We start from the raw sequence: 25,698 nt of genomic DNA, 5'->3' as shown, positions 1-25,698 counted from the left end.
CAGGCCTCGGAGTAGAATAGAATAGAATAGAATAATCCTTTAAAAATCCACAGAACAGAACATGCACAATTTTTCTTACATATTTACATTAAGGACAATGGTTACTATAAACAGAGTACTGTACAGTTATTAAATTAAATAAAAATAACTACAGATAAGAGGCAAACCAGGTTGTAGTGCGAATTGTTACATTTTTACATTATTATATTTTAGTTTTTAAAAATCACCTGTCTTGAAAATAGCTCTAAATATCACATCAGTGTGTAGATGTTACACGTGAAATAAAAAAGCAACTGTGCTGTTTTTATAAATGAGCTTTTTGGATGGATGTTAAATAAGTCTTGCTTGAAAGGTTTGCGTTTATGGTGCAGAAGGAGCTGTTTACAGTCCACTTAGAGAAAGGTCAGTCTGTGACTAATGGCTTCCGTTTTCCTCCCGCCTATCAGAGGCTGCCGTTATCTCTCCGCAGCATTGTGGGGAAGTGCCTGTTGCCTACAGCACGTCGCAATGTGTCCATCAAGCCAACTTTCCTGATGACCTATTGTTTTGCTTTGCTTTTAGCAAAGCTTTCCTATGAAAGTCTAAACTACCTGCATTCTGTCACTGAAGAAATCTAACATCACATACTGAATGTACTTACTAGGAGTAATAAGGCAAACTGACACAAACGCAGCCAGTGTGATAATAAATCCTCTTAAGAGATGATAAAGATGCAAACATACACAAACTCTGCTAAACTCAAAGGAATAAAATCAATGTCTGAAATGTTAAATTCTGAGCATCGGTCTCGTATTTTAACCTCCTCTGCTTTTTCCTGAAGTTAAATGGTTTGATTAAAAAAACAGTGAAACTGTTGAATCTTCAGCAGACAAACCGCATAGCCTGACCTTTAAAATATCAGCTCCGTTCGGCCGTGCCACCTGCAGCAGAAGGTCAGTGCGTCCCCGTGCATCACTTATCCGCTGCTCTAGCCACTTAGATTCATACATTTTTGCTATTGTAAGCAGTGCAACAGAGAGCCTGCTGTATTGTCTGCCACAACGGGGCAAATATCTCTTCTGGAAGAAAGCAATCAGTTTTCAGACTGGAATGTCTGCTGCTCAAATCGTCAGGCTGGTAAATTATACCAATGATGATGTTAAAGCATTGGTTTGATGTTTGCTTTGTTTTCATTAAGCTTTCTAATTTCTGCAAACGTATTTCTTTATTCAGCGACTTCCTCTGTATGTATAGTGTATACATCTTTTGTTTTTGCCGGTTGGATTGTGTACTCTTTTGGCGTTTGAAGTTGGTTTTCCCTCACAGAAGTTCCGCTTAAGCTCTTCATGCTGTGGCCATAAAATAAACTGCTCTGCGTGTTGTAAAGTCACTGAGTGCTCTCAGAGGTCGCAGCGTGAAGAAAGCCTCGTGTGGACCTGAAATGGTTCTTCCCATCTGGCTCATTGTGGTCCCACACTTGTTAGTCCTCGCTCCCCCCTCTCTGGATCACCCCCTCCAGATTATAGATCACATGTCCTGTCACACAGTAGTCTTTCGAGTGGATAAGCCAAAAACTGTGACAACTGGTGGAGGATTCAGAGCAGAAAATACAGCCACTTCTGTTTATTGACTTTTTCTAAAGTAGGCCATCAGGAAAGTTGGCTTTCCATTCATTTATATGTCTTTGATCACAAAAATAGACAAAATAGTAGGCAGGTAATTACATTTCTATAGAGCTTGAGGTCTGAACTGCAGTGTTCCCAGGGGTACCCATTGTGTAGAGACTGGTGTGCATAGTCTTGCTTTAAAGATTTCCACCATCCTTCCTCCTTTCAGCTGTACAATCACTCATGGGGCTGTTATTCTGAGGTAAACTCGGACAGGAACTCCTGTTGAGATGACTAAAAAAACATAGATTATTTGTTGTGTTCTCAAGGGTGTAATAGTGTTTCCTCATATACAGTACAGAGGCCCGTCAGAAGTTATATTTTGAGCTGCCTCTAAATATAAAGCAGTGTAACAGCATCATCTTAAAGAAGTATATAATTTAAAGATTAAACAGTGAGAATATAGACAGTCTGTTTGCTTTCAGAAAGACTGAGACTAAGTATGAATAACTGAACCTGTCAAAATCAAAAATATATCATAACTAAATTACTGAACTTAGTCAACAGCATTGGATTAGCTAAGCCTCTCTGTTCTCTAGTAGTATGCCTTAATTCTTCATGACATCGATTCAACAAGGTCCTGAAAGCACCAGCTTTGGAGGAGTCCATTCTGCTGGAAGCAGTCATCAGAAGATGAGTGCAAAGTGTGCCACCAAAAGCCTGAATTGTTGATACGAGGCAGGATGGATTTATATTTTCATGTTGCTTCTGACCTCGCCATTCAAATGTTGCAGTGGAAATTTAGCTCAACATTTTTCCAAACTTCTGTCGTGTGATTTTGGTGAGGCTGTGCAAACTGTAGCCTCAGTGTGGCCATCTGCTGCAAGGTTCAATGCGTTGTGCATTCACAGATGCTCTTCTGCATACCCTGATTGTAATGAGAGGTTATTTTGAGTTCCTGGCCCTGAGAACTTTCACTCACTAGTTTCTCTTTTTTCTCTCTGTGAACTCTAAAGTCGGCTGTGCAGGAATATCCAGCAGATCAGCAGTTTGTGAAATGCTCATACTTATTCAACTTGTCACCAACAACCATCCCTCTTTGAAAATCACGTAAATCACTTTTCTTCATCATTCTTATGTAAAGTTTGAACTTCAGCTGGTCGCCTTGACCATGTCTATGTGCCTAAATCCATTGAGGAGCTGCCATGCGATTGGCTGATTAGATATTAATGTTAATGAGCGATTGAACTGGCATACCTAACAAAGTATGAACTCCTTATGATTGTCAGATTCAGAATTAAAATCAAAGACAAATAACTGAAGATGTGCTGTGTGAAAAGATCTGGTATTTTAAAGATTTTTGAGTTTAATCCAAGCGTCTCTGCCGCAGTCTCTGGAGAGATGATAGCCTGCGCGCCTAGACAGAACAGCTTGCATAACATTCTCACACTTGTTGAAGAAATCAGAGCTTGCGAGTTTCAGTGGAAAAAAAAGCCTCGTTGCATGGCAGCCAGCCTCCCCGACAGCTCCGAGGGGCCTCAGCGGACATATTTCTGCTCAGCTGTTTGGTTGCCCTGGAAACAAGCCAGTGTAGGCTACATATATAAATCCCATGGAGAAGATGTACAGGGAGGGGATCGTGTAGTCAAGGTTTTTAGCCAGCAAGGAGGCGTCGTTCACAGGAGTTACCCTTGAAAAGCAGGTGGATGTCGACCTCAAGGCCATCCCCACCCTCCAGGTGCAACAGAGATAGCCTGCTCATTCTGTTTTTACCTCAGGTTTCCTGAAAACAATGCAGTCAGACTCAACAAGAAGCAGCAGCGAGAAAGCTGCCAGAATGAAACAAGTCAATGTCAAATGCTTTGCCATTTAAAAAAGCACATTAAGGAGCAGTCCCTCTATTTTCGATGTGCAGCTTGTGATGGGGAAATGAACAGAAGGCTTTTGGAGATGATGGGGCATTTAGTCAGGTCACCTGTCTTTCTTTTCCTTGGAACCTCCTCTTTCTCGTTGCTGATTTCTTCTCTTAAATTCAGACATCAAAGTCGTGCAAAGACATTAAAGGGAAAGCAAAATGATCTTTTGCTTTTTTAGAACTGTCATCGGTCTAATCCTCCTTATCGTCACACTGCTTCAGATGGTAAAACACACAGGAAAACAAACAAGCAGCTGAATCTTGCAGATTGCAGCTCGTACTTTGTGCGATTCCACATCCCTCAGCATCCCTATACGTCAGCGCGTTTAGCAAGTACGAACTCATACTGTAGGCCATATCATGTATTTATGTCTCAGAGTGCTGTGTTTAAAAGTGAAGGACAGACAGAGGAAGGGTGTCAGCGTCAGAAGTCAAGTGGAGCTTTCCAGATGTTATACAGAGGATGTGAGTTCATTCTCTTACAGTCCAAGACAATCTTTCTTAACACAAAACAACCCCAATGTCAACAAGTTACCTTTGTCTCTCGTGTATGAGAGCGCACACTGGGTGAAGCATACACGCACAAGCAGTGTCACAGTGTTTGTTTAGTGCATGAGCCACATTGATCTTTTTCCTTAGGTTCTTTTTCTTTACTTCCTTCACTGCCAGTCCACTCTCTCTGTGGGCTTCCAACTATCTTCCTCCTTCCTGAGCAGTTTCCTAATTGCTCCGCGTTGCTGCAAGGTTCACCTCTGTCAACAGTAGGCAGCTGCAAGATCAGGACCTTTCCTCTTCAGTGGAACACCTCCCTTTCTGTCCTGCTTGGCCGTGGGCTGAAACACTATTATTTCAGATGGTCAGCTGGAATCTCTGCTTCATTCACTGAGTTCATGTTTACGCCTGCACTGTGTCTGTATCTGCGTACACCTTCCACCGGGTCGAGTTGCAGAATGAGATTCTCATTTTCATTTGGGGAAAGATGTGAGAGATAAAAACAAAGAGGTGGAGATCCACTCTCCGGTCCCTGCAGTTATCCAAACAAAAATGGTGCGGATAACAAGCGGTGCACCTGTAAGTCAATCCATAGCAGATGTGTTCTGCCTTCTCTGACTCTGAAAACGCACTTTTTTAATAATGTTCTCACAGAATGCACCGCTTTAAATAGTATTCACATGAAGAAGATATAAAAGCAGCAACTCCTCAGGTGAATTCAATCAGGCTTTTTTTGTTTATAACAGCAAAGATGATGCAAGTTTGAGGAATCGCTGGGTTACTGTTGAAAGTCTGAAACAGTGATAGCTCAATTTTAAGATCAATAAGGCAAAGTGCTACAAAAAAGCCAAGCGAGAAGGCATAAATAAAGTACCAGCATCTATGTAGCCTTTTTCTAGCCTTCCTGCCCACTCACTTGACCCGTCTTGAGTCCGCACACCTTAATGCAATCAACAATAGTGCGTGGCACTCCTCCAGTGTGCCACCAGTCCGCACTAATACAATAAAAGAAAGAATGTTTTGAAGGATTTATTGCTGTTTAACTATGTTGCGTCATTTGTGTTGTTGGCTATTTTTGTTGCACTAAACCCTCATTTATCAAAATGGACAAAAGATGTAATTATACTTCTGGAGAGTTGCTTCCTGGCATTCTTCACATTACCGTCCGTGCCAGACAGTCCAGGAAACCCACAGAGATCTGATGTTTTTTTTCTTTTAGCCCGGATCTTCTTTTATGATGTTCAACAAAGACAAAATAAAATCCATCATTTGTAATTTGAAACTCCCCGTTAGGCCTTTGTTGCTTCTAGTTTTGAAGGTACAAGGCACATAGTATCCTGTTTATGGTGCTTCCACCATATTTACAATAACCGTTGCAGCTAGCTGAAGCCCTACGTTTCAGTGAAAACTTGCATTTTAAAAAATGAATTCATAAATTGCAAGAACCGGTTGAATTCAGTGGCGTGTCTGTGAAGGTTCTCAGTCATCCAGGTCATCGTAGTCTAAGGAGCTTGGAAAGAAAAGCGTCTGGACTTCTTTAAGTTGCTTGAAGACGTTTCACCTCTCATCTGAGAAGCTTCTTCAGTTCTACGGGTCAAATGGTGGAGAGTCCCAGATTTAAACCCAGTGGGAGTTCCCCCCAAAAGCAAAAGGCATCAATTTCCTGACAAACTTGCTTGCTATCAAATGACCAAAAACACAAACAAAAAGACTTGTACAGTGATCCGAGGGGCTTAAGAGGAAACCTGATGTCAATACAATGTAAGCTGTTTGATGAAGAGTTTCTTTTTTTTCTGTACTGAAAACAAGTTAAGTGTAAATTTGAACCTCAGACAATTCATTCAGACTCGTGCTGGATGCTGTTTTGCAGTTGCTCTGGTAGATTTATGCTTACCTCTTTTTAAAAAAGGAAAACAATGTTTAAAAAAGCTCTTAACACACCAACACAACTCCACTTGACCTTTGCTAGCTGTCCACTGTGATACTACCCTTCTCTTGGCAGTCTCCCAGAAGTTCAGACACTGTACGTCCTTGGCTGCTGTCAGTTCTATTGTCCAGGCTGAAGGGAACGAGAGCACTGGGCTGCAGTTCCACCTGGTTCAGCTGTTTTGACCATTAGAGCTAATCAGTTCTATCGTCTCCCTTTCCTGTCATGGGAAAGTGGCGGTCGGCTCTCGAACAATCTCCCCAACATACAAAAACTTGACAAGTGGCCAAAGGGTGGGAGCGCCTGTTGGGAAGACCCGTAATGTTTTGGGTTTTCCATGTACTCCATGTTCATGTACAGCTGCCAGTACATGTGCAATGGGAAATGTTCAACCTCCCAAAACGGAAAAGGGGCTATAGTTCCCAACTGACCTCTTGATACTTCTAAAAATGAGTTCACATTCCTCAAAGAGTCCCTGCCAACACACATTATACATCATGAGAAAGGCAGGATGGCTTCCTGATTGAACTTTAAGTGTGTGTGTGTGTGTTGGGGGGGGGGATGTTCAAATCTCTTTGTTTTTGTCTTCTGGCCTTAAGAAGAACAAAGAACTACTACTAGCGACGCAGATTTAAAAAGCCAGTGCATGTAGAATAACTGCTGTAAAGAGCATGTAGAATAACTGCTGTAATCACCATCAATGGGATCCCATTAAAGTCAGACTGCCAGATTAGGAGGTATGTTCCCATTAGAGCACTTTAAAAAAAAAAAAAAATTATTAAGACATTCCTCAGCACAGCCCAGTGGATGGAATGCTTTCAAGTATGTCACAATTAAATCAAGATATTCTCCAAAACGCATGAGGCAAACGCACTTGCTGACCAACATTTGACAAACTCAGAGGCACACACACACACACACACGACAGCTTTTTCATTAATTTTTATTCAAATCACCACAACAATTCCAAATGAAACCAAATGCATCATGTTGGAGAACACAGGCACGGAAGAGTGATTTTTATCAACACAGCGAATAAGAAAAGCAGAGTACGCCGGTACTTTAGTTTGGTATTGCGCTCATTGAACTGAGCCTGTCATCCAGCAGTGCATCCAACAAGTGGGCTGAAAATTGAAAAAGAAAAGAGAAAAACTCCCTCCATCATGCCTCCTTTACGTATGTCCTCACTGCGATCACGTCTCCCATGATGCATTTCTGTGTGGAAAGGAGACATCAGGTGATCAGAAGAAATCTGCATGTGCATCAACTCTGGCAAACATCACGCAGAGCATACAATCATAAGTAGTCACTGCCAGACTTATTTATTAAAAAAAAAACAAAAAAAAAAAAAAACCCATTATATAAATCTTCCTCAGGTATGTTGTGGTGATGTTTTTATTTCCTGTAAAACTCCTCACTTTAAGACAAATACATTTTTTCTTATTATCCTAACAGGATCATTGAGTATAAACAGTATATTTTAACACATATTAACACACTAAATCTACTAAATAATATCTATAACAGGGGAAAAGTAAAAAAAAAAAAAAATAGTTTGAGGATTTAAAAAAAAAAAAAAAAAAAAAAAAAAAAAAGTCACACCGCTATCAATTTCCCATCTGTGATCTCTCTCTCGATATTCGTTTCTTTGCCATCCCAGCTCTGTTTCTGCACAAGTTTGCCGTTCTCCAGAGTCACCACGGTCTGCAGGGCACAAAACAGACAAGTGGTCACGTCCAGCACAGATTAAATCAATAATCAATCATCTAAAAGTCAGGCTGTGTAAATGCTTGTTCTGTCTTCCTAACCCTGGTCTTTCTGTCGTCTGCGGTCGTCTCATCAAAAGGTTCGTTGAGTTTGAACTTGATTTCGGTGGTTTTGAAGGTGCTCTGAGACTTCAGGCATATAGTCCCCTCGTCGTCCATCGTCACTATTAAATTGGGCTTGGTCCGGTTGCCCACCTGCCGGGTTGCAAATCCCACACCTGCAGAGTGCGAGGTGTCAGGAAATGTGTCAGATGTAGAGACGCTTTTTTTTTTAACGTTTTAATTAAAAACTATTGTGAAAACTTGAGACAATAAAATTAATTACAATTAAGATTAAAATGTTTTCCCCCCTAAATTTAGCTCCAACCACAGACTTTCTTACCGATTGCTTTCATGTAGTCGTCAAAATTGTCGCTGGAAATCATCTTCCATGTTCCAACAAATTTCTCGACCATTTTGCAATCCTTGAATTTTCTTTTCCTCTTTATCCTCAACAACAAAGTGTGCAGCGACTCTGGATTCAGCGCTCTTCCAGTGTGGGAGCAGAGTGTGGCCGTTTTAAAGGGACAGTCCCTTTTTTCAGCAACGCGATAGGAGCCAATCACAGCCTGCAACGTCATATAACGAATTGTTGAAATCCCTCCTCTTGTGAGTTTTTCCCTCCCCCCCCCCCCACCCACTTAACAGGTGAAAAATTGCATATCCCTCCTAGTTTTAGGCTTAATCCCCCTTTCACCCCTGCAGGCAGTATCCTTCAAGCTCAGGTCGTCTACCAGAGGCCTCGGAGTTTGAGGGTCCTGCGCAGTATCTTTGCTGTTCCTAGGACTGCGCTCTTCTGGACCGAGATCTAAGATGTTGTTCCTGGGATCTGCTGGAACAACACTTTTACCATGACATTATCATGGTAAAAGGCATGGTGGTTAACACTGTGCTCTCAACGTAAGAAGGTCCTGAGTTCAAATCCATCACATCCTTCTTGCCCTATGACAGCTGGGATAGGCTCCAGCACAATAGAATTATTATTATTAGGCCTTTGTAGGTGAACATTAAGTCAAATTGAGTTTATTATTAGTTTGCTGACTGATTTCATTTTGAGGAAATACAAACAGGGGCTCTGTTGATATTGTGATGACCTTTACTTCAGTTAAATTCACTTTGGATCCTTGTGTCTTGTTAAAGACTGGCAAAACTAATGTGTAATTTTAACTACAGGCTTGAATGTGATTAGAAAAAATCAGTGACTGACTGGCTTTTTGCAGTTTTTTCACACTCAGTGACCTATTTAAGGTAGTTGCAGCAACCAGCTGGTCCCTGATCATGCTGCACCTCTGCTTACTGATTACAAGGCAACTGCATAGGTTTCCTGGTAGGAGGCAACCTGTCTTGAAACAACTAGACAGCAAGGGACGCCGCGAGGTCGGAGACCTGGTCCTCATCTTCGAAGCAACAATTTCAAAGGCAACGAGATCGACAGTTGCACACAGTCACAATAAATTTGGTCTCCTACCATCATTTTGCTTGTCAGTTAAAGAAAAGTCATTTATGTTACAGTTCTTTTCAGGAAACCTGCCAAAAAATAAGTGTGTGGATGCAATAATGATCCATTAATAAAACATTAAGTCACCGATGGTAATGGGACAGAGGTTGACTATGTGAGAGGGCGGGATTTCACTTATCTGTGACTGGGTGAAAGGTTTTTTTTCTCCTTTTCAGATGGGCTGGATGTAAAACTCTGTGCCAAATTACATTTCAGCTTTGCTGTGTCAAAGGTTGGAGCTTGCATGACGCTCTCTCAAACACTGGAATGGTCTCCTTTATCAGGAAAATTACACATTATGCAAGGACACACCATGACCCCGTACTGATCGCAGCACTTTTTTTTTTTAGCAGTTAAAGCATTTTAATTGATCCGGCGAATGTTGTTGGGAAATAACCCAGCTGAGAGAAACTATTTGGCCATATGACAAAAACAATACACTTCTCTTTATTTTTTACTGTTTAGTTAAAAGGGCACAAAAGAATTTGACTATTAAATATTTAACCAACACAACATTTTAGATTAAAGCCAGTCAACACCACATGTACGAAATGGAATAGTTTTACTGTACATGTTCAACAATATTCACAGATAAATACACATCTGCCAAGCTCATGATTATTTCTTCTCTCCAACTTTTGCCTGCGGGTCCTTGGCGACGCAGCGGGATTGAAAAGCACTCAGCATCTCACTGCTGGTCAAATTTGCTCCCTTCATCAGCAGCTTCTCTCCGTCTACTGCGGAAAAGAAGGACAAAAACACAATGAGATGACTCATAAGAACAACATGCTTAAGGAGTACAGAAAGGAAATGTTCAAAAGTTCACTCTGCACAAAAGTCGAGTAAGACACGCTGCGGCTCTGCTGACCTGTGGCAGACATCTCCAGCTTTGTAAAAGCCTGACTCACTGTGTGAGTGATGCTAATTGTATGAAATTCCAAGACTGGGTCATATGTTTCTGAGTGTATGAACTGCACATATGCACCATTTCCAGGACTTTATCCTGTTTTTGAGCTTTTAGAAAACATTTTTTATCATCTTTGGCTCCCGTAACATATCTGGAATGGGCTTTTTAAAAACATAACCAATAAGAGAGAAAATTAAAACAGGTTACGACTGTCTTGAGTCAAAGGTTAAAGTGAACGTCATATCATTGTTGTGCCTGAAGGTGATTGTAGTTATGATTTGGTGCTCCAGAGTGATGGATGCATCAGGGTAAGAAGAGAGATGGATGAAGTGATGCCTAGTGCCTACTGTAAAACTCTGTGTGGGCGGTGTTATGATCAGGGATTACTTCAGCTGGTCAGGTTGACGTTAGGCAACAATTTCTGACCACAAACTGAGATCAGCTGACTACCTGAAAAAACCGAATGGCCAAATTTTTCTATGAAAAGAATTCTTCCCTGACAGGGAAGATGCATAAGATGCATAAGATAGCATAAAATGAAACGATAGACGTTTTATATCGTCATCCGATATATATCGTTATATCGAACAGCCCTAAACACACCTGTATAAAATGACATATTCTGTCTTAGCAGCTGGTTAAAAAAGTCAGACAGCTACTTTTGTATGCATTATTAACATTTCATTGCTAAATTTCATAAGTGCTAGACGAGCCAGTTATGAAACTACACATCACTTCAGACAGCTGAGGGAACGACGGCAACTATCTCATCCAAAATAACTCCACCCATGAGAACACTCCCATTAAGTCTTGAAGTGTAATGATATGAGCATGTAACTGGACCTCATACTGACAGCTCAACAACCATCTCCAGATCGATCTCCTTAAGTTGTCGTGAAATAACAAGTTAGCAGGCCTCCCCACCTATAAAACTACATGAATCACATTTTATTCCTCTTCAACAAGTGAAAATAGTGGACTGTGTATAAAAATAGCTGTAATTTCTACAGAGTTAATGCAATCATTTTGTTAAACCCCTCGAGTGACATCTTGATTGTTTAATTTAAAATCCACTGTGGTGGAGTACTAAGGTAAAACTAGAGAAAAAAAAACAACTCATGGACCGAACTCTGCCTCCCCCACTCATTCTAATGTGCTCACGTCATACTTACCATAAGTGATATCCACTACAGGCTCAGACTTGTCATGTTTCACCACTGGTATCACCTCACAGTTCATGTTGGTAGCTCTGGCCTTCTCTGAACCCACTAAGGTCAGAAACTCCCTGTGGGACAGGGAAAAAAAAGCTTTTTTAGATTTACCTTATAATGCATTAAAGTGACTAAGTACATTTCTTATAGTATGGTATGTTAGCACAACTCGAGATGCTGTAGTAGATGTGAGTATTTCCACAGTGGGGGACATCCAGTATGACACACTTAGCTCCATTGCATTGATTTTACAGCAGTAATCACTAGTTACTCTACAGATTCAAAGTAAGGTTGACACCAAACCGGCAATCCGCTTTGAAGTTAGACGAAATAAGCTTGAAATCTACACATTAAAATAGTGTTTAAACATCAGTAATAAAGATTTCCCTTTAGCTTTGACATTTTGTGTATTTTCTCAAAATACTTGTGAACCGTTGATTTAGGCAGTAATGTACACTCTAAGGCCACTTTAATAGTTACACCTCTTCAAATGCTCGTTAACACAAGTATCTAAACTGGGTGTGTAGACAAGTGGTCAAGACGGCCTGATGAAGTTCAAACCGAGCATCAACCGAGTGACTTTGAGCATGGCATGGTTATTGGTGCCAGACAAGCTGGTCTGAGTACTTCACAAACTGCTGATCTGCTGGGAATTTCCCGCACAACCATCTCTGGGAGAAAATATCCAGCCGCAGTCATCTGGGTTAAAATGCCTTTTTGAGGTCATAGATCAGAATAGAATGTCAAGACTGCTTCAAGCTAACAGGTAGTCAAGAGTAAATCAAACAACCACTCATTACCACCATGCAGATGCAGAAGAGCATGTCTGAACACAGTGTGTCAAACCTTGAAGTCGGTGGGACTTTGGCAGCAGAAGACCACTCTGGGATTCAAGTTAGCTAACAACAGGAAACTGAGGCTAATATTCACACAGCAGGTTGGGAAAACATTGCATGCTCTGAATTTCTCAATTTCTGCAGTGACATTTGCACAGTATAAACACAGAGAAACATAAAAACACACGGAAACGTGGAAAATCACTACCCAATAATAAAGTGGCCGGTGTATAATGACCGTATAATGTCATGTGCAATCTAAATAACTAACAAAACAAACGCAAGTGCTGAGATTACTTCAAGCAAAACTTACTTTTAAACCTTCCATTAAAAGAGTTTAGACGAGACTTCGTGCAGCATGTCATATAGTGTTGCTATGAATTTACGGAGGGTTTCTTCAACTAACATTAACCAAATGTTGAATGTTTTAAGGGTGTTTTTACTAAGCATGAACGCCAGCATAACCACAGTCTATTCCGACGAGCATCAACGAGCTATACGCTACATAAAACATGAAATGACGTTGCGGCTGCTGGCTGTCGCCAACAGCCTTATTGTCAAATTACGACCGTTACCCGCCTTTCAGGCACACCGAACGGCTCTCTGACACAACAACAGCGTCAAACGCGCCTTTCTTACCGTGTGGACCGGACATTGGACTCGAACGGACAAAACTGAACGGTTATTTTCTTCACAGCCTTCAATACCACGGTCGCTTTGCTGGGAGCCGCCATGTTTTCGATTTAATGACCTCTAACCTCGCCAGAATGGGGTTTCTCACATGGGCCACGAGAGGGCGCCACAGGATTAAGGATTCCAGTAGCTGCCTCACTAACAGGTCCATACAAAGGTAATTATTATTGAACACTACATGGAGCTGTTATTTAAAAAAGAATGGGAGGTGATCATGATTTTTTTAGCTTGTATTCATAGTTATTAAAGCAGGTGTTTTCCTATCCTTGCAGTCTTCTGCTACAGATCAAAAGATCATTCATAAGATCATTTATAAGCAAAGCACGGACACACCAACAAATGTTTTCCCCTCTAGGATATTATGCATTAACTTGTGAAGTTATGCATTGTCTACTTAGTTAGGCACTGTCTGTTTAATATCAGTATTTCCTGTGACTTGACAGAGTAAATTATTGGTGTAATATTGCTGTGATAGCTTCACCAGTGGAAGCAGTTCACTGATAACAACACAAGTTGCAACACGGCCTTTATACAAAAATGTGACTGTTATGTAAACACCAACATCCCCAATCAAAGTGACAAATTCAGAGGAAAAGTGACTGGGGCACCTTCAGGCGTGCAATCATCAGGACGTTGGAGAAGGGGGTCTGTGAGGAAATAAGTCAATAAAGGAGGTGCTGCTGTTCAAATAGACAATCTAACACTTTTTTTTTTGCACATTTTGGGTGTGACCCCTTTAATACTTCTCAGGAGTGATACTTAAAAATATTTTTGGTGATCAGATTTATTCCTCTCATTGAACAGTTTGTTTTCCTGTGACTTAAAAAAGAAGAAGAAGAAGAAGAAAAAGAAGAAGAAGAAACCTTGCACATACTAATTACCTCATCTAAACTTTATGAAGGCCTTTCTTGACCTCTGCTTGCTGCAGCCGGGTATTTATAGACACCCCTGGTGTCAGGGCGTGAGCAGAACAAATGTGTTGTTCTCAGATCAGTACGCCAGAGTGTGTGCTGTTTATCCCAGCTCTAACACGCCTCAAGTCTCTTTCCTGTGAGCGACAGCCTGACCCAGCCTGTGACAGTCAGCAGAGGCACGAGGGCTCTAAATTTAAACATTAAGGCTACTGAGAGGCCGAAGCATTTCCTATACACCTCCCACCACACACGCGCACACCCATGCACACACTCACACACAATAAGTATTTGTCAGAGGCTTACTGTAAGAAAGTTGGGGAGAGGGCGGTCAGAAACAATAAATGCTCCAGGGGATGTTGACCTCAGAAAGAAAAGGGTATTGTCTTGATGTTGGAGTTCATCTATGAAGGCCTCAGCCTGAGCACAATATGAACTTATGAGATGGTCCCCCTGGGAAGCTGTGGTGTTTAACATGAGCTGCCATGTCTTCTTCTTTGCCACAAGGCTCCATCATTGCTGTTTCTGCAACATGTCGAAAGAAATTCATGCTCTGGTGCCAAAACCCTGTTTTGAATTGTTGTTTCCTCCTTGAGAATGACACCCAAGTTAGGTATGAGTGTAAACCAAAGAGGCTGTAGTATGAAAGAATGAATCAGAAGTGACTGTAACAGCCTCCAAATGAATGGCTGATGGGTAATAGAGATGAATTCACTTCTGAGGAAAGGTGGAGGATTGTGGCAAAGGGCCCCACCACTGAGAGGAATCATAAGGGCGTATCTGTAACACAGAATCATTGTACTGCTGACAAAATGGAAAGAAATCAAACACACTGAGTGCTCTTACTCATTAGTGAGTGCTCCCTGTTTCAGTGCCTTTCCATAAACCTATTAAATATAAATTAAGTACAAAAACTCATAAATCAGTAAATAACAAAAAACGATTCCTGCTGAGTTCCTTCCAGCAATCTGTGCAAAGTACAAAGCTACAAGTATGAGAGAGTATTGCACTACAGCCTGGAACTGTTACACTCTTCAGTGCATTGCATGTAATGGTCTGGATTGAACTAATTACAGTAATTAGTTATAATGTTTTAGGCATCGTAAAAAATAAATGATACCTAATTTGTGGGTTTTCTTCACCGTGAGAGAGATTTAATAAACCTCACTTCACTTCTGAAAACTCAAATATGTCTACATAGCAGCCAGGTAAAGGATCCAAATTGACTACACATCCCATAATCCCTCTTAAAGCTTATATTTGAATTAAATGAACAGGGTTCAGTGCCCTGCAGAAGAAGTGACTCTGCTGCACATCTTCGCAAGCCACTGGGAGACGGTCAAGGCCACTCATAGGAATGGCCGACTACATTTCCCACGAAGCCCTGCGGGGGCAGCTCTCTGGCACTCCTCCTCCGCCTCCTCCTCACAGCAGCGTCCTGGCTGGCTGGAACGGCGGAGCAGACTGAAGTGAGCGTCCTGAAATGCGCGCAGGCTGAAGGACGAGCCGCATCGCTCCGTGTGCGGACACCGATCACTCTCACACCGGCTTCATGCAGCGCGTGGACGGCGTGGACAGAGGTTAAGAGCTCAGCGGGAAAAGCCAGGCGCACTTTTCTATTCAGAGCGGCCGCTGAATGCTGGGTTTTTTAGACTGTCTTCTCCCCTCCGGTAAGTGCATCTTCACGTCTGTGTGTAGAAGTTGTGTTTTTATTCGTTGTTGTTGTTTTTTTAATATGTAGTCGGTATATCCAGTGTTATGCCTCTCTTTGTGAGTGACTGTCTGTGTGTGGACGGCTGCATTGGGAAACTTCACGCACAGGCTGAGTGTACTGAGAGTTGTGACTGCGGCAGGCAGAGAGGCAGCCTCGGTGGTCGCAGTGAAACCAAATTTAAGAAGCGGTGACAGTCACGCTGAGACAGGGACTTGTTGCCCTCCGCTGAGCGTTTCGTCTTTCCTGCTGATTGGCGAGCTGTCTGTGTCTTAAATCTCGTTTTTTCCCCTGCACACTTTGTGTACGGTTTAGGGCTGCTGCAGTACATCGAGCTTTAAAATGAAAAACAGTGCATGCGCTTTAAAGGATGCAACCTCCCCCATAACATCTATTGCTTAAGTTTTGCACGAGCTCATAGCTTATGATGTTTTTAGGAAATTCCTGGTGATTCTTTTAAGGATCACGAGATCATTATCTGTTTTTTTAAAGATGCATATTAACTTTACCATACATACAGATATGGTCATGTGCGTGGATGTTGAGCCCTGTGGACCCCCCTCCTCATTGACACTAACAAGTATGGGCCGTCTTTCCTCCCTCTTCATAGCTCCAAGCAGCCATGCATGCCCTACTGCATGCACATGCACACAGCAAGTTGCAGATGAACCTCAGACAGCTTTCCCTCCCTGTAATCGTGAATACGAATTTTCCCTCGGCTCACCTGCCGGATAAATAAACACCCCCTTTTCACTCTCTGTCACTTCTCCCAGATTTGCCCCCCAAGTCTCCCCCTCTCCTGCACACGTTGGCACACACACTCACACAGGCAAACAGAGCCAAATGCCACCCAAAAAAACACCCCCATCCTCCCTCCGTCTGTGCTCAGTTGAATACGATATGTTGGCAGACCATTCACCCTGCAGCGGTCTGGCTTTTCACAGAAGTTGACATTCACTTCACTTCAGCAAACACAGTTTGCGCTTTGTTTCAGCTTCTCTCTGAGTTCCTCCTGTCACGTGCTAAACATTAACAAATTTGTTTTTTTGTGTTTTTATTTTTTTTGTCCTCCTTTTCCTCTTTCCTGTGACATCACTTGATAAGAGCCCTATGGATGAATTCCCACCTCTGTGACAAAACTGATCCTTAATTTGTTTATTTGTTTTCCATACAGCAACAATGACTGCCATTCAGGCCTTTAAGCCTTTATGGAAATCAGAGGATTGGGAACGATGCTTTAAAAACGTTGAAATGCTCAGCCTGATGAGGTACGATCATGTAATATTATGTTTATAGAAAGTAGCTGGCGGGCGTTTGCAGCTTATAACATGCACATGTCAGATGGGTCAGAGCGGGATGTCTGCGTATGATTAAATCTCTGTCACTGTAAAAGCAACTGTGTTGGGCGAATGGGAGGGCGAGCTGAACGCTTTGTGACAGTTTTAACTCTAGAGTATTCATAGCCTTGCTGCTAATGCTGGAATTTGAATGGAGATGAGGGGCTGGGTATGTGCAGCTGTTGTATGGAAGAAGGGAAATGAGTGAGTGTTCCCGAAAGAGTTGCAAGGTTTGGAAATTTTGCGGCCTGGTGCTTTTACTGTATAACCGCAAGAATCCAACAGGTTTCCACACAAGTTCTTTGTCATTTTTAAGCAATTTTGAACCTTTTATTGCTTCTTTTTCTTACTGGTTGGCTCAGCAACATCGCAATAGTCAACTACACTGTGCTTTGACACCTCCTAGCTCACGAGTTAGTCTAGTGGTTTGGATACAGGCTTATAAATGATACCTGTTAAGCAGGTGCTTCCAGGAAATAGAAATAAATGCATGGTAAAACTGTGACTTTAAGTTGTAACACATGTTAGTAAAATGACTTTGTAGAAAGTCACTTACATCAGAAAATGGTTCTGTATTCTAGAGGGGTGGAGGCTGAGCAGCTGCAGGCGGGTCGGCGCTCATTAAAACTGGCCATAATGTGTCTGGTCTGATAGAGAGCCCAGTGATGCTGCTGCTGCCCCGGGCCTGAAGGTCCTCCTGCTGAAAGGATAAAGCATAATCACTCTCTGTCTGATTGCTGCGCGACTATTGTTTCATCATAGGCTGTCAAGATGTCGTTTAGCAGACTACACACATTTCACAGTCAGTTAGGCTTTAACAAGCAAGGACATCAGCCCCATCATTGGTAGGCAAACAGTGGAGCGTTTGGATGTGCACCTCAGATTTTACAATTACCCTGCATTTGCCCTGAGGGGAAGAAATATGCAGGCTTGAGTCTGGAGGAACCGCGTGTTGCTGTGTGCGAGTGTTTTTGTTTAATGTCAAGCTTGCTTTGAATTGAGTAGTTTCTGCTCTTATGGAAATGGAAAATGCTATTATGTGGTGTTGTTGCAAAGAGCATTTCTTTCCATCATTGATCTGGAACGGAGAAATGGAGGAGCTAAATGTAATTATTGTCGTTCTCCACGCAGTTTCTGCTGTACTGGTCCGCAGGAGATAAAAGCAACGTGAAAGATTAGAACAGCTGTGTCCACTTTTTAGCTGCCCGCCCTCACAGCCATGTCAGAGGGACTTCGGAAATTTGTTTCAAACAACTCTGTCAGCTGTGGTTTAATATTAACGTACTTTTCAATCCAGTGCTTTCAGCTACTTCTGTATCTATTAGCTATTACTGTCCAGCTGAACCTGTTTAACCACTACATGTAGCTAAAAAAATGCATTCTTACAGTTAGCTAGCACTGCTAATCCACTGTTAGCTAATAATTTAACTGCTAGTCATACTTTTAGCTAAATAATTTGTCATTTATTTTATTTATAATTTTTGCTTGACACTGTTCTCTAACTGTTTGTCCATCATCTTTGGCTAATCTTTACTCACAACTTCAGTTGTTACCCAACAGATAAACCGCTAGCCGTATTTTATTACACATCTTACCAATAGTTATTAATAATTTAGGTTGCTACATGAGTTTGCGGTACTTGGGCAACATCTCATTTCTTTTTTCTTTTTTGCGAGGAAAATGGAAAAAAGGTGCAGCAGAAACATAAGCAAACATACATGGAAATACATGGCAAAAGCAGAGAATCTACGGTTCTAACAAGCTTGAAAGTCAAGATTTGGTATGACCGCCTTTATTCTTCAACGCAGCCTGAACACTCCTAGACAAGCATTCTTGTAATTTCTTGAAATAGTCTTCAGGAGTCTCCAGTCTCCTTGAAGGACATTCAAATCCCACACTGCTGCAGCAATGTTGAATCCGGGCTTTGGGGAGGCCAATCCATGACATTGATTTTCGAATTTTTATTCCTTGGTGGATCAAAAACTGATGGTTCTTTTCCATATTTATCATTTCATCAATTTTGAGAAACTTTCCAAAACCAGTAGCTGAAATGCAACCCTAAGCCATGAACGAGCCTTCACTGTGTTCTACAGATAGCTGTACATACATATTGTACCAAAATAGTAAAATCTGGATTCATCACTCCATAAGAAAATTATCACTGATTTTCAGCCCAGCTCTTTTGTAATTTGGGATACCTCAGCCTTGTCTCCCGGTTTTCTTTCCTTCAGAATGGCTTCTGTCAGCCACCCTTCCACTGAGACCACTTCTGATGACGTTTCAGTGATCAGTAGATGGAAGTACAAATGTATTTTTCAGGTCCTGTGTCACAGTTTTTCTGGGGTTTTCTCTTTCTTTTTCTTATGGACATAACTTTCAGATACTTTTCATCAGCTGTTGAAAGATTTTTTTAGGCCCAGCACTTCTTTTATCCTCTATTTGTCCAATGCCCTCAGATTTTTTTAAGGATACAGTGCACACCATGCTGAGAAATACCAAATTTGAGCTTTGGGAATCACCTTCTTAGTGCAAAAATAGTATTTTATTTCAAGTCAAATTGTGTTATCACTGGCATTTTTGCAGATTCAAATAAAGGAAATAGAACAAATGATATTTTTGAATGCACTATTAGTAATAAAATGCTTTAAGTTAAATATTTTTTTTGGTTGTTTCTTGTCTCTTACGTAGACACAACACTGCTTTATTCCTCGACTTAGGTGCCTTTTTATGTTTGAATGACTCATAGATCTCTGTTAAGTCACATAACAACCAAAACAAACACTATTACACACTATTAGCTAATAATTTCAACAGTTATCCGTAGTTTTATTGAGCTATTGCAAGTATTTGTTGAATTTTGTTTGTAAAACCTTTGACGGTCAGCTGTGTAGACATCACAACATCACAGAAGTGGCTTTTATTTGAACTCCACATGTTCAACATGTGAATATTTTCACACGAATAGAAAAACAGAACTTGCCATGTCGCAGGTTGGTTGTTTTGGGGGTTTTTTTTCTTCCATTTTTCAGCCAAAAGTTGTTTACAGCTACAGAAGGTGTGGCTTTTTAGAAAATTTTCTTGAGTTTTTCTTTGAGAAAGAGGAAATACACACAAGAGCCGCTCATGTGGTCAACACATTCTGGTTTAGGGAAGCCGCTGTGGCCTGAGAACGTACTAGCAGAAACTGTCAAGTACACGCCCATGTCCGGAGCTTGGTGGGCAGATCTGATATAATTAGGTTTCCATTCCACCTTTTCTGGAACTGTGTGCCTTTGATTCAGTGCTGCACGCATCTCACACCTTAATCTGTAATTTGACTATGTGAGGCCTGTCATTTCTCAAATAAAGAGAGGTGTTCATGGAGAAAAGACCATTGCCTTTGTGGTTGTTCACCCTGGTCAAATTAGTTGCTGAAAATGTATCGGGTCCACTCCTTGTAAAGATTAGGAGGCTCATGGTGAGAAATGGGACAGATCCGGACAGAGAATGAAGACAGAATCGAGAAACTGGAGGGAAAAAAAAACTATTAGACGGAGACTTTGACAGATGAGGTGAATAAAAAACGAGAGAGCAATTCTAATAATAAAAAGAGGATATTGATCTACGGTGCGTGAGTCTGGTTATCACTCATGCTCCTCTACGTCTCCTAAACACTGCTGACCCTTGCAAGAATTGAATTTGTTTCTTACAATGTAAGGGGGACTTGCTGAACATATTTTTTGTTCGAAAGAAACACAAGTACACAGTTTCCAAGACAAGTCTGTGGATGTTTAGCAGGTGTTGCTCAGAAATTCTCACCACCAAACCACGTACCTAAAGAAAGCAGACAGGTGTTAAAATTTAAAAGTCTTGTTTCACATCTCAGTAAGACCAGGAAATGCTTGTAGCGAGACATTTAAAGCAGGGAAAGCACCGAATGTTCTGGTAATCTAAAAAGTTGAACCATGATGAGCGCCTTCACCTGGGGTTAGAAAAACCTGCAGATTTGGACCAATTTATCACCCATTAAGACTAGCTGGTAGATGTTTGCCAGCCTCATCTGTATTAACTGTGACTGCAGAATAGAATATAGTGGCGTGGCTTAGAAAACTTGTTGCATTTCTTCCATCACCTAGTATGTTTCTGTGAAAGTGAGATCTAGAAAGAAGCAAAATATTTGGAGATACGTAGCCTCTGAGCTCATTAGGTAAGCATACCAAACGTAGGTGTGTGTGTGTGTATGTGTGTGTTTGCAAACTAGTATGTCACTCATTGCTGGAGCTAGACTTGTTTGTCCTGACATACAGTATTTGGAATCCAGCCTGATCATGCCCAGAGATACTCACTCTAAGCAGCCAAATCACAGCGGGAACACTCACTCTCGACTCACAACAGACATACAGAACATGAATGTGTTCAAGTGCACACACACATGTATGAACCCGTTTACAGTACACGGGTACACATGCAGAATTTAGATATACTCCCTCCTATGTTTCACACACACTTGACAATGCACCGGTTTCCACTTAGACACATACTATTTATCTCTTTCACGCGCAAAGAAACACGCTGCTATCAAATCACACTGGCCCTCAGCAATTTTCTCAAGGATAACAGGGCGCTTCAGCTTGCGCTAGACTATTCTGCTGCTCTGTGTTTGTGTTGTGCACCAAGTCTCTTTCCTGTAGTGCGAAAATGAAAAGGCTTTAAAAAAAAACCCACTAAACCTAACTCACCTCTGGGCTACAGAAGACAGAGAGAGTGTTGTGTGTTAATGACAAGTAAACACTGTGGATGCAATTAATTGAGATTGCCTAAGAGGAAAGTCTAATGGGAAATCAGAGTCCCACTTCTCAAGAATTGTGGTAACGCATTGTTATGCATTCGCCCCCTGTTGTTAGAGTGTGAATTTGACAAGACTGGTTCTCTGTGGTTGGTGTGTGTGTGTGTGTGTGTGTGTGCTGTGTTTTGTGACAGGTTCACATGTATTGAAGAGAGGTGTCAGTCTTCCAATTTAACTCCAGCCTGGAAACGTACAATTAGAACAGTGGACGTTCGATCAGAGTTTCAAATAATCTCCTGGTTTGTTCACCTTTAAAACCAAATAAAGTTTTTGTATGCCTACAAATCTGTCTCCATGACAGCCTTGCTACCTCATAAAAAATCCACAACAGGCAGACCTTGAGTTGGTCAGGTTGGTGTCACAACTTTAAAACTGAAGAACTCCTCTCCTGCAGTTTTATTCCAGTATGAGTAGATGCCATGTTTCCATCTTTTGAGGCCTCACGCATTTTTCAACCTCACGGAGCGATGCAAGCGACGGGCAGGGGACGGGCGGCAGCGTCCTTTAAGTAATAACTTGTGGCCACACAAGTGTGGCTGTGTTTTTGATCACCACTCCAACTCGTAACACCTTCGAGTGTTATGTATGCGTGAACTGTAAACAAGTGGCAACAAATGATTACCAGCATGCTGAGTGTGAAGGGCTGAGGTGAGAGGAGGTGACGGACAGCAGAGATGGGTGAGTGAACGCAGCGCGTGTACCTACTTGGTGTAAAGAGCTGCTGATGCGGCGGGTGTAGACATGTACGCACACAGTCACACACTGCAGGGCTGGGATGCTATAATGTCGCTCAAAGGGAGCCGCCTCATCTCACGCTCCGCTGGCTGAGGCACTGCAGGGAGGGCGCGCGCACACACACACACACACACACACACACACACACACACACACACACACACACACACACACACACACACACACACGTACATGACTTGTATACAAAGGCCTGCATGCACACTCCTACACGCACATACAGAGTCTTATCTATATTCTGTACAGCCTTTTTCATTTTTGCCTTTGTGAGAACAAAATCGTTATATTTTGCAAAGTAGTTTTCTGCTTTGTTTCTGCCGTTGTTAAGGAAGAAACACAAAACAACTCGAGCTGATTTAATTTGTGTGAAATTCGAGTCAAGGGTAAGTTCATACCAAATGTGGAAATCAGTAAAAACTTTATATTACCCACAATATTTTTTTCATAGACCATCTCCAAACTTTATAACAGTATACTATACCTGGGGGGAGTACTTAAGTTGACTAAGCATTTTACCTTGACCTTAATCGTTAGCGCCCAAGGTCAAAGATGACCTTGAAAAACCAAATTTGAAGAAACTATATCGAGTAATATATCATATGAAAGGGCACGGAGAGGGCTGTACAAGACACTGTTTTTGTAATATGAAGCCCTATGAGGTTACAGGGACACCATAGCAGGCTAACATTGTAATATGTGGTTATAAAAACACCATCAAAATCCAAAGTTTTAGTAAAGCCCTTGGTCTTCAGACAGAGTTGCACTTTCTGAGTGCTCTTGTTTTTGCCGTGTTGCCTTAATTTGATAGCGATCGTGGAGACAGACAGGAAAACGGAGAAAAAGAAGGACCACAGGTGGGATTCAAACCCATGCTAAGTGCTTTATTAGCTACTTTAGCTTCACTGCACTTACAAGACAGGTGCAAGCGTTAAACATACTGAAATACTCGGTGATGTAAATTTGTCATTTTCTTATTCATCACTTGTCATTTTCTTACCATAAATGGAGTACAACTGGATAACGTGGGACTCCCCCTGCATTGGCCTAAAACCATGCCAGCTGCTGGTTTGTGTGGTCCATTGTTCAACGTCAGGTTTTCGTGGAGAGCTAAAATATCTGTTCATGGCTACTTTACAGCTGGAGCTGAATGAAGCTTATTGGAGATTAAATGAAAAGATAAACCACAAAGAGATGATTATCTGCTGGTTCTCTGATGTCTCCCTGTGTGTTTACAAGTAGACTGGACAAAGCTACAAGGTGCACACATACAGGTGATGTTGTGATGAGGTTTTGTGCTCCACAGGGTGGTTGTTTGCTTCATTTATGTGCAGTCAGGTGACGGATGGGATGGGCAGGGGATTGGTTTTCATCCATCAGCAAAGCCTTCTGGCCATTTTTACGCTTTCTTATTCTTCTCTGTCTGTCTGCTGTTCCCCTGCTCACATCCCTTCTCTCTTTGTTTCTTTGGCTCTGTGCACCACTTTTTCCATCTTTTCTCCACTTTTTCTTCTTTCTCCGTCCCATTTTTCTTCAGTTTGCCTGCTTTAAATTCCTCTGTATTTATCGTCTATCCCTTTTGCCTCCCTTTGACGACTTATTTTTCTTTCTTGGCTTCACGCTTGCACACGCACACACACTTACATTGACGGTCTGTTCTGCTTACAATTAAAGCGTACCTCCCTCTTCCCTTTTCCCAAGCAGGCTCATAATAGGAAATGCCCTTGTTATCTCGTCGCGTACCAGCGTTATTAATATAAGCCGCAGACAAACAAGGTGTGGGTACGTGCTCTGCTATGCTCGAGGCTGATATTTCATGGTCAAACCTCTCCAACGGTTTTGTGCTCATCAGCGTGGTAATGGGGCACAGAAAGGTGCCGGACAGATAAGCGAGAAAGGAAAAGGGAGAAATGTGGGAAATGAAGTGAAGTGTGGAGCTCTCCAGGGCGAAATAATAATTCTTGAGTGTGATGTGGAATTTTTGGGGGTTGATTGGATGGAGACATAGCTGAGTGTGGAGGGAAAAGACTCGAGGGGGTGGGGGCTGGGGGGCAGACTCAAGTTCACAATGTATTAAATGGATGATTGCATGAGTTGGGCTGTATTTAGTTCCACTTTTATGGTTTTATGTGGTGTTATTCTTGTGCAAAAAAGAAGAATTATATTTTATTACAATCTTAACATGATGATCCCTCTGTGAGAATTCTATTATTTCTATTGTGTACTTACTTTTTGAATAAGGGGCAGTGTCCGCTCCACAATTCAAGTCAACCAGTGGTGATGGAGATCTTGAAGGGTGACTACATTTCATATTTTATTTTATTTTATTAAATTAAAAAAAATTCTTCCAACAAAATCTCAGAAAACCCCGCCAAACACACACATCTGCCTTCCTACTCGATGTCCCACATCAACTGTCTGTGAATTGGTTCGGCTTTGAAGGTCTAGATCCTTCCAGAAATCTGTAACACCACAGACTGAATTTTGATATTTCACAACCTGAATACTTGAATCAATGGAACAGCCTCACAGTTAGAGGAAAGTTCATCCACTGGGCTAGAAGATTGACTCCAGGCAGCCGGTGCTCATCAACTGTCCAATTTGTTCTCTTTTAAACTAAAACTAAACTTTTTATTATGAGGCAAAAAAAAAGGAGCCCTGTTTGTTGCCAAACACTTAGCAAATGTGTTACCTTGTTTAGTGTCTGTTTACTTTGTTGCTAACAGTAGGTTCACACGGTTTATTTAAAAAGCTGTACCATCCACCCATCTGTCGTAACTGTCTGTCTTCCATTCCTCTTTTGTTGACTTGTTGCCAACTCAGCTAAAAAGCTGCTTTCTGTTCCTTTGAGAGTCAGATCAAGTCGGATTTCAAATAAGTCACTTTTTCCTCTTTTCAAATGCACGTGTGAAAATGCTTCATTTACAAGCAGGCTGAATATTGAAACTGCAGCTAACTTCAGCCATTTATGTCTGTGACAGAAATTCTGTGGCATGTAAAACACATTAGATCATGGATCAAATGACGAGCATAAAACAACAGCGATAAGAGGGCACGTCTTGTAATCCTATTGATCTTTCCTTCATCAGAGAAACAGCCAATATTTGTGAGACAATGTCTGTTTGATCGCTGTGTTTCGCTCACTGCCCAAGCAGTAGCAATAAGCAATAAAGGAAGTGATCAGTTCTGACTTCTGTCTTGGCTCAGAGTGTGTAATTGTTTGAGGCTATCATCTGCCTACAGAGGATATGAGCAGCTATGCATTTTTCTCTTTCAGCCTGATTGCAAATGACT

General features: G+C 41.6%; 3 protein-coding genes across 4 annotated transcripts in view; 1 reads left to right on the top strand and 2 right to left on the bottom strand.

Moving 5' to 3' along the window:
- Window positions 1-6,846: 6,846 nt before the first annotated feature.
- fabp4a (fatty acid binding protein 4a) lies at window positions 6,847-8,239 on the bottom strand. The gene is made up of 4 exons (XM_084919682.1): window positions 8,069-8,239; window positions 7,729-7,904; window positions 7,523-7,624; window positions 6,847-7,135 (listed from the first exon to the last, which is right to left on the bottom strand). Exons 1-4 carry the CDS (start codon window positions 8,139-8,141, stop codon window positions 7,082-7,084), a joined length of 405 nt encoding a protein of 134 aa, XP_084775808.1. The 5' UTR covers window positions 8,142-8,239; the 3' UTR covers window positions 6,847-7,081.
- Window positions 8,240-9,768: 1,529 nt separating this feature from the next.
- mrpl53 (mitochondrial ribosomal protein L53) lies at window positions 9,769-12,945 on the bottom strand. The gene is made up of 3 exons (XM_084920157.1): window positions 12,817-12,945; window positions 11,303-11,415; window positions 9,769-9,960 (listed from the first exon to the last, which is right to left on the bottom strand). The coding sequence occupies exons 1-3, from the start codon at window positions 12,909-12,911 to the stop codon at window positions 9,842-9,844; spliced, it is 327 nt and encodes a 108-aa protein (XP_084776283.1). The 5' UTR covers window positions 12,912-12,945; the 3' UTR covers window positions 9,769-9,841.
- Window positions 12,946-15,200: 2,255 nt separating this feature from the next.
- Window positions 15,201-25,698, top strand: part of pag1 (phosphoprotein membrane anchor with glycosphingolipid microdomains 1) — a 60,519-nt gene continuing 50,021 nt past the window's right edge. For both annotated transcript variants that reach the window (XM_084919969.1, XM_084919968.1), the window contains exon 1: window positions 15,201-15,451. The gene's annotated coding sequence lies outside the window, so the exon portion shown is untranslated. The remainder of the gene's footprint in view (window positions 15,452-25,698) is intronic.

The sequence above is a fragment of the Perissodus microlepis genome, chromosome 22, assembly GCF_051167445.1.
Source record: "Perissodus microlepis isolate ML-2025 ecotype Zambia chromosome 22, ASM5116744v1, whole genome shotgun sequence".
In the NCBI taxonomy this organism is placed as follows: domain Eukaryota; kingdom Metazoa; phylum Chordata; class Actinopteri; order Cichliformes; family Cichlidae; genus Perissodus; species Perissodus microlepis.
This window is presented reverse-complemented; position numbering and strand designations above follow the sequence as displayed.

What these genes read in the sequence shown, in the direction of transcription:
- mrpl53 (XM_084920157.1), bottom strand. Translation starts at nt 12,911, where the DNA reads ATGGCGGCTCCCAGCAAAGCGACCGTGGTATTGAAGGCTGTGAAGAAA. An exon ending in TCCAATGTCCGGTCCACACG is followed by an intron (nt 11,416 to 12,816) that starts GTAAGAAAGGCG and finishes CCTGTCCCACAG; the next exon opens with GGAGTTTCTGACCTTAGTGG. An exon ending in TGTAGTGGATATCACTTATG is followed by an intron (nt 9,961 to 11,302) that starts GTAAGTATGACG and finishes TCTTTTCCGCAG; the next exon opens with TAGACGGAGAGAAGCTGCTG.
- fabp4a (XM_084919682.1), bottom strand. Translation starts at nt 8,141, where the DNA reads ATGGTCGAGAAATTTGTTGGAACATGGAAGATGATTTCCAGCGACAAT. An exon ending in CGACTACATGAAAGCAATCG is followed by an intron (nt 7,905 to 8,068) that starts GTAAGAAAGTCT and finishes CGCACTCTGCAG; the next exon opens with GTGTGGGATTTGCAACCCGG. An exon ending in CAGATGGGAAATTGATAGCG is followed by an intron (nt 7,136 to 7,522) that starts GTGTGACTTTTT and finishes CTTTCCACACAG; the next exon opens with AAATGCATCATGGGAGACGT.